Source organism: Sarcophilus harrisii, chromosome 2, assembly GCF_902635505.1.
Source record: "Sarcophilus harrisii chromosome 2, mSarHar1.11, whole genome shotgun sequence".
NCBI classification, from domain to species: domain Eukaryota; kingdom Metazoa; phylum Chordata; class Mammalia; order Dasyuromorphia; family Dasyuridae; genus Sarcophilus; species Sarcophilus harrisii.
In genome coordinates this window covers 143,935,115-143,949,284 of record NC_045427.1, presented here as the reverse complement: position 1 = coordinate 143,949,284, position 14,170 = coordinate 143,935,115, and the positions used below count along the sequence as shown (strand labels likewise).

Below are 14,170 nucleotides of genomic sequence, written 5' to 3'. Positions count from 1 at the left end.
GTACATACCTTATTTACCCTAAAAGGTTAGTGAAAAACTTAAAGGTAGGGACCATCTCTAATTGTTTTTTGCTTATCTAAATACAATTTCTTTCACAAAATAAGTTATTTAATTAACATTCTGCAAATAGAATTGAAGTGAATTTTAGAAACCTGCCTAGGGGAGTCTGATTGTATAATAAGGATGCTTTCATCTTAGTGAAAGGTCCTGAGAAATAAAACGAAATTTTGAACCAATGAACAATCATATTAGTTCTTTCTTCATTATGAAATTCTAGATAGGAAAGAGGACTGAGTTCCGAACTGTATCAAGATACCAAATATTTTAAACCAAGAGTCTGAATGTAAATATAGCATCTTTCACCTCAGCCCAATTTCAGGGCCCATTTCCCACAGGAGCAAAGGATAGCATAAGTGAGAAGGGTTACCTTGTCTTTCAACACAAATTCAAGATCATTCTGTAGCTTTGATACCAGCTTTTCTGATGCTGCCAACTTTTCCACAACCTCCATGATTTCCTTCTGTAATCGACTATTTTCCTAGAAAATCGAATGTGAGAATTTAATGAAAAGAAAACTGTTAAAAGATGGATTTTTCCAGACTATCTTCAATCAAAGTCTTGGAATATTCAATCAAAGTATTGGAATAATAGTATTAAAAGTTGGGAAAATAATAAGAAAAATGAAATGGAAGATAAAGGATTGTGCAGATACTGGGTAATAAACAATTCCTGACTAAGGGATAAGAGCACAAAATTTATAAAATACCTCAGAATTTGCAAAATTCCAAAATACATTTTTCATTCTAACCTTACAACATCCTTGTAAGATGAATACTATAGATATTCTTACCCCATTTTATAGATGAGGAAATTGAGATTCAGGAATTCATGGGATCAGTTTTAGATCTCTTTTAATAGTCATTAAGTCCAAATCTTCCATTTTATAGGTAAAAACAAACAAACAAAAAGAAAAAAAACTGAAGCAAAGTAAAGTGATTTGCTGTTTATGAGGTAAGATATGAGCCCTGGTTTCCTTGGATCCAAATTTAGGGCCCTACCCAATATGGCCCATGTTGCTTCTCAATGTAAAATGATAGTGGGATTCACTGTCACCTTCTCAAAAAAATATACATTTTTTATTCACATAAGCTTTGAGCATAAAGTGTTTGGTAAGAAATGATCTGTAAGTTATTATCTTGTTGCATTCTGTGAGTATTTTGCTTTGAAAATGATTGAAATCCAGATGTCAATAATAGAAAAGAAATTAGTGTTTTCAAACACTGGGAAATGAGAAAAAAACTGACAAGTTATGTAATTTGTTTCTTGTCATAATAATGAAGGAAAGTAAGCCATTCCCCATATTGGGGAACTTAAACATACATACTGATATTCTCTTTAATGCCTCATATTTCACTTAAAAAAGTTAAGGTCAGTCACCAAGGATCATCTCCCCATTCTTTCCTTTTTTTCATTTTCCTCAGACATTTCTCACCATATATGATAAAGGGGTGACCCTCCTCCTTGCCAAGGCTTATATGTATCTTTTATCCCATTCCCTCCTTTCTTCTACAATCTGTCCAGAAGATAGATTTTTCACATTGTCAAACTCTCTCCCTCCTTCTGTCTGCCTCAGTTTCAATTGTAACATAGGGATAATAGCATTTGTTTCATAGGATTGTTGTAGGAATGAAATGAGAAATTATTTTTTTTAGAGAGACAATTGGGGTTAAGTGACTTGCCCAGGATTACACAGGTAGGAAGTATTAAGTATCTGAGGCTGAATTTGAACTCAGGTTCTCCTGATTCCAGGGTTAGTGCTGTATCCACTAAGTCATCTAGCTGTCCCTTGAAATAAAGTTTTTTTTTTAAGCTTTTTATTTTGAAAACACATGCATGGATAATTTTTCAACATTGACCCTTGCATAGCTTGTGTTTCATATTTTCTCCTCCTTCCCCCCATCCTCTCCCCTAGATGGTGAGCAATCCAATATATGTTATACATGTTAAAATATGTTCAATCCAATATGTGTAAACATATTTATACAATTCTCTTGCTGCACAAGAAAAATTAATCAAAAAGGAAAGAAAATGAGTAAGAAAACAAAATGCAAGCGAACAACAACAAAAAGACTGAGAATGTTATGGTGTGATCCACACTCAGTTCCCACAGTCCTCTCTCTGGGTATAGATGGCTCTTTTCATCACAAGATCATTGGAACTGGTCTCAATCATTGAGACAATATTTGAAAAAATAAACCCAAACAAACAAACAAAAACTGTTTAATACAGTGACTTGTATGTAATAAGTGCTACATAATGCTTATTCCACTTTGTTTTCACTTCCTGAATGGAGCACAGTATTGGAGTATGGCTGGATTCTAAGTGGGCTCTTTGACTTTTAGCTACAGGATTGCTAGCTTATTTGTGTTAACTTTGTTAAAACATATTTGGGGGGAAAGCTAGATGGTACAGTGGATGGAACACGGACCTGATTCCAAATGCAATCTCAGACACTTAATACTTGCTAGCTGTGTGATCCTGGATAAGTGACTTAGCTTTGCCAAAACAAGCAAACAAACAAAAAATACTTTTTGGAGGAGGAAGAAGGTACCAATAAAATTAACATCTTATAATTGGTACAGATGGCCCTGTATGGAGATCTTCCTTACCTTCAAGGCCAAGGTCAATTTCTCCTGAAGGCACACCTCTTCCCTCTGCAGATACTCAATGTCTGCTTCAAGCTTGGTTCTCTGCCTGTTCACCTGCTGCCAGAACATCTCTCGCTCCATCTCAATCTCAGATCGAATTACTGACAATTTTCCTCGGTAGTCCTCCTCCAGGTGTCTGTAACATACAAAGATTAAGTCCTTGGGGAAGCTTTCAAAACCCACTTCAGGTTCTCAGAACTTCTCCTGTGAAGCCTTTCCTGACTATGCTAACTCATGCAGATGTCCTTCCCTGAATTTCTGCTACAATTATAGTCAGTGTCACATAGAACTTAATTGCTCTTTTGTTCTTTCACATTATTTTTATCTCCCAAGTAAGTTCCTTGAAGATAAAGAACACGTCTTATGTCCCTTTAGGATCCTTCCCAGTGTCAAATAGTTTTGGGCATAAATGAGATGCTCAGTAAATATGCATCAATTGACCCCTCCTCCCCCCCCACACACATAATGACAAAAGGCCTGACTTCAAATTCTGTCTCACTTACTCTCTGTGGGATGTTGAGCAAGTCTTTTTAATTTCTCTCAGCCTCAGTTTCCTCATCTGTTAAATAACAGCATTTATCTCCCAATTTATTGTAAAGATGGAATGAAGTAACATATGTGAAGAGCATTGAGGTCTTTAAAAATGCTGTATAAATGCTAACTATTATTATTCAACACAACAAATATAATAAATTTGCAGGGTCCTGTACGAGATGCCACTAGAGATGCAAGAGTGCTATCATATAATCTAGCAAAGGATGGAGAATATACACAGATAAGCAGAATACAGAGTATAAAGTAGAATATACTAAATTCACAGGAAAAATACAGGAGATGAGAACATATATAAGGTGGGTGGAGAAGGTTAATATCCCATGCAATTTTCATGGCTATTTTCTATGGAAATTAGTCTATGTGCATTTCAAAGCCTAACACTAGCTACTTCTAGGTTACCTTTTCAGTCTCATTCTTCCATACCTCTAGTTCTCTATACTACTGCCTAAAGTAGATTACTCTATTTATTTCAAATATGTGCTATACTTGGTCATGAAATTTCCTAAATTGGAATGTCCCACCCCGCCCTCCTCCTGAGTCCACTTGTTGAGAAACTGCTGTTCTTCAAAGCTCAGCACAAATAATCCCTCCTCCAAGAACTCTTAAGACCTTGATGTCCCTTTCCTTGCCCCTAATCTTGACTGGAAGCATTTTCTCCTTTCCTTGAATTCTCACAGCACCTGGCATTTCTGTATTATTTCAAATCGGAATGGGAAACTTTTTTTAAATTATTAAATAAGTTTAATGAATGGGTGGGCTCGGCTGTATGTATGCTTTAACCAAGACTCTCAGGCAGGTGTTCTTCTACACTTAAATGCATTCCCTTTTCTGTTAGAGTTTGAATTCAGAGGATCAGAGGATCAAGAGTTGGATCAAGATCAAGAGAAGGCCATCTAATTCAACCTCCCCATTTACACATGAAATATCTGGGGCCCAGGAAAGTTTAGTGCATTTCTCAAAACTATACAGGAAATATTTGGATCCTAGTTATTTGACTCTAGAGCTAGCTAGTGCTTTTCTCACTATATCTTGATGCCTCCTAATTTCATTCCCTCCATTAGGATACAACATTTGTAACTTCTTGGAAGCTAAGAATTCTCTTTTCTATTTTAGTATCTCCCCCAGCACCAAACACAGTGATTTATACACTGCAGGTTCCTAATGCAAAGAGAGAAGGTAGAGCCACATCATAGAGACCTTGAATGCTGGGCTGAATAGTTTCATTACAGCATCAAGATTTCTAAGATGGAAGGAACCTCCCTCCCCCTACCCCAGGGAAATTTTGTTCAATCGCTACATGGACAGACATCTAAATAAGATTGCAATGCAAACTGTTCAACATCTGAGGTACCCAGCAGGGTGTTTAGGGTTTATAGGGGAACTCAGACTGAACACTTTCCCTGGTAATAATACCCCAGGTTTCTTTCTGATTTTTTTTCCATTTTACAATTGATTTGTCTAGAAAGCACACTGTCTGTTCCCTTTCTCTCCCTATCTATAGAATTAAGTCACTTAGTGTCTAGAATAGAAAACAGTAGTGATGATAAACAATGAATCTTCAAAGCAATGAAAAAATGTCCAAGGCTTGGCTGTCTGCCGCCTACGTGGTCTGAGCCAATCCCTTCATTTAACTTTGTAAGAAGCAGCTGGATGGCTAAAATCTGGTAGTTTGTGCAAGGTGCTTGACTGGTTCTGCTAGAGTAATTTGACCTGAAAATGAATGCATGAAATCTGAAGTAGGAGGCACAGAGATTTCAAATGGGACCTCCTCGATAATAAAATAAAATTGGGGCTATACTAAGACATAGCTGGATATTATGATTTGGTATAACAGAAAGATAAATGACTGGAATTAGAGAATCAAGATTTAAACTCTCCCTTTGCCACCTACTACTGTCTGAGCAGAATTTAATCTGGTTATTTGATCCCTAACTGACCTCAGTTTTCTCATCTGTCAGATGATGGGGATGGACTCAATGGCCTCCAAGATCTCTTCCCCCAGGGGTTTTTAACCTGAAGTATATGAGTTTTATTTTTTAAAAATTGATAAATGTATTTCAGTGTATTTGGTTCAATATACAAATGTTTTGTAATTTCATATATTTGATTTCATACATTTAAAAAGGTTATTCTGTAACAAACAGCCAAAAGGTTCCATGACTTAAGTAAAGGTCAAGAAACTCTTCTCTAAATTTATAATCTTTTAACTATGGAGGATGATGGGGTCTGGGTTTTAGAAAAAATGGAAGATTTAAAGTTACAGACCTTTCACTGAGTATCTGATTCTGCAGTCAATCCAACATTATACAGTGCAAACCATAGACTGCCCAAAACATTGACCTAAAGAGCCACAATGAATACTAGATAAGTTTAGGAGGCAGTGTTCCCAAAGACTCAAACACAAATCTCAAGTCTCCTACACTATCCCTGCCTTCACAAAGCTTGAAAAGTAACACACATGAATCAACCCTACTGAGGGAACAACCAACTCTTACTAGTACTTTTCTGATGATATACTATTCATTTCTGTACGCCCTCCCTGGCTGCTCATAAAGATTTCTACATAGAACATTTCCCAGCTGTCATGTATCTGGGAATATGATTCTAAGTACAATAATATATTTATTGAATTAAATTGTTAGAGCACTGGCCAGGGCATTTTTATCCTCCACCTTGAATTCTTTCTTACAAAAAGGAGATTATGCAAAAGGCATGTGAAGGAAGGGCTTTTGGCTCTTTGTCTTCAGAAAGCCATGTTGCTAATTTTCTACCAGATACTTAAGGAGGGAAATCAAATTCAAGATGTGCACATCAACTATAATTCTCAACAGTCAAGCTAATGAACCAATCAGTGGAGTAGATCATTCAAAAACCATTTGCAATTATTCAGAATACATATGTCTTAAATTTTTTCCTGACTGATTATGCTTTACTTGGCATATCAGAATTATTGTGTATTTCATGATCACACCAATGTAAGGAGCAAAAAGGTGGCCCAGGGTGGGAAGTAAGAGAAAGCTCATCTGGAATATAAAACTTCCCACAGATAATCTACAAAGGAGGTAAATCCAAATGTAAATAAGCTACTGTAATTATATGAAATGAGTCCATAGCATATTTGATTCATTATTTTATTTCCAGCTGACATCTAAAAACAGTATTTTTAGAACTAATGAAATTGTTTAAAACTAGAAAATTCTCAGGTACTTTTTTTCTTTTTTTTTCCCCCAAGGTAATTTTCAAGTTGCAGGATTTTTATGGTTTCATTTCTACTAATGAGCCAAGGAATTACTGAGTTAATTCTCTAGGCACTCTAGCTGAATCTCCCTCTATAAAAAATAAAAGCTCTGAGGCTTTACAAAAATGGAATATGATGCTTAATTTGTTTTTCTCTAGTCCATCAACCATCCATTAGGCAATAGAATAAGATGGGAATTTTAAGTATGATGCAAAGTAGTTCTATCAAACATATTGACCTTTACTGACTAGCTCTTTCCATTATTCTATAAGATTGCCATTTTTAATAGATATTTTCATGAAGTTGAACCCCCCATCCCCCACATTTTCATGACCAGTTTTCATAAAATATAGGGCATATTTCATCCATCAAATTTACCAAGTACATTATATTATGGGATAAAAATATTCCATGAGTACTAAACATTTTGATACTAGTTTGTTCTAATTGTACTTTTAGGAATTTGCCTATCCCAACCAAGCAAGCAACCTTGAATATTAGAATTTTAAATGATGAATTTGAAGACAGAGATAGACAGACAAAAAAAGATATACAGACAGAAGATTATTAGAGATAGAAAGATAAAGACAGCATTTATTAAACACTTACTATGTACTAAACATTGGGGTTCAAATAAAAGTTCTATTAACACCAAATCCAAATGCATCTGTGATAGAATGATCATCCAATAACCCAATTAAGCTGCAGATTTGAATAAGAACCTTTGTAAAAATGACTGATGAATTGATACACTTGACTGTGCATGGTATATTTAGATCAAGCAGATGCTTAAAAATTCTTTCAACCTTAATACTTATCCAAACCTTCATTCTTAAGCAAAATATCCAGCTCATCAAGTCCCTTCCCCAAAAAGGAGAGGTACTTGAGGTAAATACAACAGATAAGGTAGGATGTTTTGGTAGACAGAACTTAACCCCTGAACCTTAATTCCATCATCTTTCATTTATTTTTAGCACTTCAAGACGTGCAATGCACTTGTCATATATTTTCTCATTTCATAGTCAAAAAAACCTTGTGTGGTAGGTGTTATAACTATCCCTTTTTTATAGATGGAAAAGCTGAAATTTAGAGAAATTAGGTAGTATTATATTATTTAAAGAAACAGAAGAAGAAAGAAAAACAGAAAAGGAATATAAAACAAAATAAACAAAATAAAAAAGAACATTGGCATTGATCCAGTAGAACATTAGGGAGGATTCAATATATATAGTATAATAATAAATACCAGTTTAAGAAAATATATTTATTAGTAAAAGATGATATATATATTATATTCATGAATGTCCCTATTTTCTTTATATTCATATATATTATAGATATATCATTATATATTATATTAATATATTATGACATATATAATATATTACATATATAATATATATCATTATAGTCACGAATGTCCATCTTTTCTTTATTTCCTTGTAAATTGTTCTTTTGTTCTATGCCATGTACTCTTTTTACTTCATTCCTTCTCTCATTCCCCCCCATCCTGAAGCATGCTATAGTTAAGAAAGGATATATTTATATATACATATGTAGACAAATACATACACAGACACATACTCCCACACATATAGACACACATATTCCTTTTCTATCCCTGTCTGCCCATCTCTCCCACCCCCTTATTTCTTTATAGACTTTGGAGGGTGCTATACCCTTCATAATATATATGTAGGGTTGCCTATTTAACCCATTTCTGATGTGAGTAGGTTTTCAGAACTACGGCCTTCATTCCCCCTCTAATGCCTCTATGTCTATTCTTTCTCTGCACTTCATTTGTATGACATAATTACTATTTTTACCTTAACTCTGTCCCAATCTTTCCTTTGAGCTGCCTTATTGTTGATGTCAATCTTAACCTATGTTATACATTTCCCCCAAAAATATATATTTCTCAAGTAAAAAAAACATAATTTATCCACGTTGAGTTCCTTGAAATTGATCTTTAATACTGGCTCTTACATGTTAAGTTTACCATGAAGTTCAGGTTTGGTTGATAGAAAGTCCTGAAAATCTATTCTATTTGTGGGGGAAATCGGGAGAGTTTGAAATTTACCAACCTAATCCTCCATCTTCCAAGAATCCTCCAACTGCTTGAAAAAATTCAAGCCCTGTTTTCAAAAATGCACACAATACAGAGGCAAGGGATGACATGGAAAGCTTCAAGGGACAGGAGAGGAAAAAGTGACCTTTTCTGGGAGTCCATGAGGTCAAAACTATTTTCATAATAATATTGTTGCTGTTCATTAATTTCAGTCTTGTACAAGTCTTCATCACCTCATTTAGAATTTTCTTGGCAAAGATCCTGCAGTGATTTACCATTTCATTCCCCAATTCATTTTACAAGTAAGGAAAATGAGGCAAATAGGATTAAGTGATTTGCCTAGGTCATACAATTAAGTTATATTTGAACTCAGAGCTTCCTGAACCTAAGCCAAGTTTTCAATCCATCGCACTTGCTCTGCACCATAATTATATTTTATTATTATAATATGCTATATTATAGACCATCAAAATAATATTTTAATTTCTCATATGGTAAGGGTCTAACATATAACACACATAAGGATCTGTGGGATCCTCAATAATTCCTCCTTTGGGAGACAACCCGGGTTAAGTGACTTGCCCAGAGACACACAGCAAAGTGTGTAGGTTATATTGGACCTCAGGCCCATCTGCTTCCAGGACTGGCGCTCTATCCACTGTGCCATCTCAACACCCTAATAATTTTGCGGAGCAGAAAGGGATCCTGAGACCAAAACGCTTGAGAATTGGCTGCTGTCGAGCCTTGTGCTTTCCTTTCTGAGGAGCCTCCCCTGCCCAGACCAAAGACCTGGAACACTGGGACAGAGGCCTCTGGCCAGATTTATTGGCCCTTCCCCATTGGACCAGAAGGAAACTACAAGCCTGAGCAGCCAAGGAGGCCAATTATCAGACTGGCAACCGGATTGGCCTGGAGTCATAAGACCTGGAAGGTTCATTTGCTAATAAGCAGGTGGGCTACTAGGGAAAGCTGTGAAATGAAAAAACCAATTATTGCACTACAGTGCGATTAGCTGGCAGTTCGCAAACACTCACATGAGCTTTATACCACTAAGATGGCAAACCACAGAATGATCTCCTCCATTAGTGTTCTGCAGAGTAGCTGCTACTGACAGAAGCTGTTGCTACAATAGCATCAATGTACAAAAACTAGCAGAATACATTTCCCTAAATATTTTCATTACTGAAGCAGGACTGATCATCTAGTCCAATCCCTTCATTTTAGAGTTGAAAAAAATTAAGTCCAGAGAGATGTAAGTGCAAAGGTCTTACATAGCAGAGTGGGATGCTCTTTCTACTATAAGAACATTAGTAAATATATAATAGATCCTTTGTCTGTGTTTGAGACATTTCCATTCCTGGCCTTAGGAATAACAGAATCTTAAAATACTGACACCAGAAGGGACCATCCAGCATTAATTTGTTCATTTTACAGATGAGGAAATTAGCAATCAACATTTATTAAGCTCCTACTATATGCCAGGTGTAGTATTAAGTGATGAGTATACAAAAAGAAGCAAAAGAAAGTCCCTATAGAAGGTGTTTATAATCTAATGGGGGATGGCAATTCCAATAAACTTGGGATGAAAAATGCCAATCACATCCCTCCTAAAGGAGGGGGGGAGAGAAGTAGAGGGAGTCAAGATAAAGCTATGTGAGTTAATTAGGGTGGGAATACTGCATGACATGAATTTCAGTAGACAACCCTGGAGTGAGGATTGGTCAGATTGTCTTGGAATTTGGCGGTTTGTGACCCTCTGAAAACCAATGTATTCCCACACCAATACCACCACAAATAGACATTGATTTTTCTAGACCATTGAATACAGCTCAAAGAATAGCATTTTCACCTTTTTGTTTGTTTTCTTTCTTGTGTTTTTTTCCCCTTTTGGTCTGATTATTCTTGCAAAACATGACAAATACTTTTTAAAGGATTTCACTTGTTTAACCTACATCAGATTGCTTATTGTATTAGGGAGGGGAAAGGAGAAAGAAAATTTAAAACACAAAGTTTTGCAAAAATGAATATTGAAAACTATCTTTACATGTATTTGGAAAAATAAAATACAATTGTAAAAATATATGCAAACAAATATATACAAAGCAAGCTACAGACAGGATAAATAGAAAATAATTTAAAGAGGGAAGGCACTGGAATTAAGAAGGGTCAGAGAATGAGGCTGTGATTTGTCCAAACTCACAGTGGCAGAGCCCAGTTCAAGAATCTAGCTTTTCCCTCTCCCCAGCTAGATCAAAAATATGAAAAGCCCTATTTGCTGACCTTCTAGACACCCCTGCTCAAGTTGCAATTCCCCATCATCTTTGGGTTAAAGATTTTGGGGCTTCAGCCAATGTAGTTTTTTTCCATCACTTAACCAATGGTCTAGAAAAGTCAACATCTGTGTGGTAGTATTGGTGTGGAAACATAGTGGTTTCAAGACAATGAGACCAACTCTCACTCCAGGGTTGTCTACTGAAATTCATGTTGTGCAGTTTTCCCACACTAATTAACACACATAGCTTTATCTTGACTCCCTCCACACACTTCTCTTCTCCCTTTTGGAGGGACAAAGGAAAATCAAATATATTAATAATATTAATTCCAAACCAACAAAGAAGAGAATAGTAATAATATCTAGCATTACCTTACACTTTGTTATTACATGAATTGGTACAATGAAATGGGCATTGGCTTAGGAGCCAAAGGACATGGGTTCTGACACTTATGATATTGTCTATGTGATCCTAAGCAAGATTAATCCTAGATTAAATAAGTGCGATTCTTTTAAACATATTTCCATATTTGTCATGTTGTGCAAGAAAAATCAGTCCAAGTCTCCCCTACTTTTCTGGCTTTCTTCAACTTCAAATAGAAACTCTGAAGGCAAAGAAAACCACAAATTAGCATTAGCTACGTTGTACTGCATCTTAATTTATTTTGTTAAACATTTCCAAATTACATTATAATCTAATTCAGCCTCACTCAGGAATTTTGCACTACTGGGAATTGAGTTTGATACATCTGATGTATAGGAAGAACCAGAGGGACATAGGCTTAATATATATGAACAGAGGAATTAACATCTCTGGTTCTAGGAGAACCACAATTTATTGGCCAACCCAATTCCAAGAGTCTAGTTTCACATACTTAATTTTGCTTTCAGTGAGGTGCTCCATGGCAATGTGGCAGTCATCCATCTCTTTGACAAACTCCAAATTACGTTTTTCCACTTTCTCCAAATCATGCTTCAGTTTGTCTCTTTCCTTCACTGTCTGCTCAGCTTGCCCTCTGTCCGTGGAGGAAAGAGATTTTATTGAATTCAAATCACGACATCAACAGTCTTATTTTCTCTCATTTGGACAGATTAAAGCAAAAGAAGAATTTGCAATTGGTGGGGGCAGGATGGAGACAGAGAGAGTGTCCATTTCTATGCTTTATAGGTAATGGGAGGCAGTGCTGCTACTGTTGTGCATGGCTGCAAACTCAGTCAAGAAAATCAAAGGGGAATGGAATAGGTCAACACTCTTTGGGAATTATCCAGTCTTCAGATCTCTTTGGATCACTGCCAAGGCCTTGGCCTAGCATTGTTCTAGTACAGCTTTTAAGTTTCATTGATAAAAGTCATTGAGTTCTAAAAGGAAAATTCTCCTTATCATCAATTCTGTCTCCCCTTGGAAAACCTGCAGATTACATTCTCTGGAATTTAAAGTAAAAAGGAGGTTCAGCATTTTTAAGTTCAGCTAGCAAAGCTGTCTAAAATTGCTCAGTTCCAAGAAGAGTGTAACTTTTTAAAAGGAAGTGATTGTGCCTTTTATTTTATTTCCCAGATCAAACTATATGGTGATGTGCACAAAACAGCTGTTTAAAAAGTGTGTTTTGAACAAATAAGCAATACTAGATTGGATTTTACATAAAACTGTATGTTTATTTACATTTTATTTTATCATCTTAATATAATCCAATTTTTTTTTTGGCTGAGGCAATTGGGGTTAAGTGACTTGCCCAGGGTCACACAGTTAGGAAGTTTTAAGTGTCTGAGACCACATTTGAACTCAGGTCCTCCTGACTTCAGGGCCAGTGCTCCATCCATACCATCTAGCTGCCCCTATAATCCAATTTTTAAAAGTTTTATCTGGAAGCATAAAATTTAACAAAAGTGAGTTAATTTTCTGTCAATGTTATTTCCTATTTATTACCTGGGGAACAGAATGTGCTATTTACAATAATTCCTATGACTTTAAAAGCATCAATCAATAAACATATAAAAATAATCACTCCACTTATCTTCTTGGCAAATAAAGGGAATCTATAAATAGCTAAATTTCAAATAGAATTTGATTAAAATGGGATCATAACGTAATTGATATATTGTTCCTGCCCAAACTCTTATTTTGAGATCGTATGATAGATTGGGAAATGTTTTCTGTTTTTCTTTTGGTGTCCAAGACCCAATGATACTGAGAAAATTGTATTCATTTTTTTAACTGTATTGGTTTATGAGAATATTTTCAATTTTGATGTTGGCAAAATCAAATTTCAAAATAATAAAACATATTTCTCTCTTCCTTTTAGAATCTTCCTTTTAGAATTATAATTTGTCTCAAACACTGACTAGCCCTTAAAGTTTAGAGATTTTCGTTTGCTGTTCCTTTTTAAACAGATTTCAGAGTACATCAGTTCAAAAGACAAAGTTCAGGGTCATTTATAAACCAGGCTAACATGAAAACCTGTCAAGAGGGATGAGTGTTAAGTTTTCAAGTCTGACAAATCATAAGTTATTCAGGCTGAGAAAATAGATTGCTAGAAAGTTTAATCTTCATTTTATTCTTTGGGCTTTTTTTTCCCCTTCTTTACAAATACCACACCAATGTCCCTTTCGATGTTGCCTATTTTTTGGTGATAACTTGGAAAATTTCCTAGGCATTTGGATACTAGTCAGTCCTTTCCCTTTTGTTCTATCTTCTCTTTATCTCTTGATCACTTACCTACTTCAAATGCTCTTTTTATTGGAAAATCTTCCCCAGTTCTCTGGTTGGTAACAACCTTTCCCTCAGATTTCACTCAACATGTTGTTTTGTAACTCTCTGAGTATTATGGTTATTTAGCATCTTACTGGAGTTATTAAACTATACAATCCTTAAATGCTAGGATGGCATTTTTTTGTATTGATGCTCCAAGACCTAAATTCAATGTTTTATATATACAGTTGGCACTTAATAAATTTTTATTGATTAAATTATAAAAGAAGGGTATGCTGCAACAAAGGCTGCTCTTAAGGTTAGCTATTTTTCCCTGACAGCCTGGAGATTCTCCAGAGTTATGACCACTGGTCCAACACTTCCTCCAATATATATCACAGTTTATATATTTGAAATTTTCAACAAAGCCAGCTAATACATAAACAGAATTCCACCACAAGTCTCTAACTAACGTACACAAACAGAAGGTTCTTACTGTAGATAGCAGAGTTCATGTCTGTAGGAGGCCAAGGCTGCCTGCTGAATCCCCCCACCAGTCATCAACTCGTTGTCAAAAGCCCATGTCAGTTCCAAAAGATTCACTTTATCTTCCATGTTGAAGTCCAGGTTCTAGAAATAATAA

The 14,170-nt window shown here is 35.5% G+C and overlaps 1 protein-coding gene across 4 annotated transcripts in view; it reads right to left on the bottom strand.

Moving 5' to 3' along the window:
- Positions 1-14,170, bottom strand: part of NINL (ninein like) — a 153,475-nt gene that overhangs the window by 56,429 nt on the left and 82,876 nt on the right. For all 4 annotated transcript variants that reach the window (XM_023494828.2, XM_023494830.2, XM_031951004.1 and 1 more), the window contains exons 10-13: positions 14,024-14,157; positions 11,717-11,857; positions 2,670-2,844; positions 428-538 (exon numbers count right to left, since the gene is read on the bottom strand). In XM_023494828.2, coding sequence (XP_023350596.1) covers positions 428-538; positions 2,670-2,844; positions 11,717-11,857; positions 14,024-14,157 — 561 coding nt within the window. The remainder of the gene's footprint in view (positions 1-427; positions 539-2,669; positions 2,845-11,716; positions 11,858-14,023; positions 14,158-14,170) is intronic.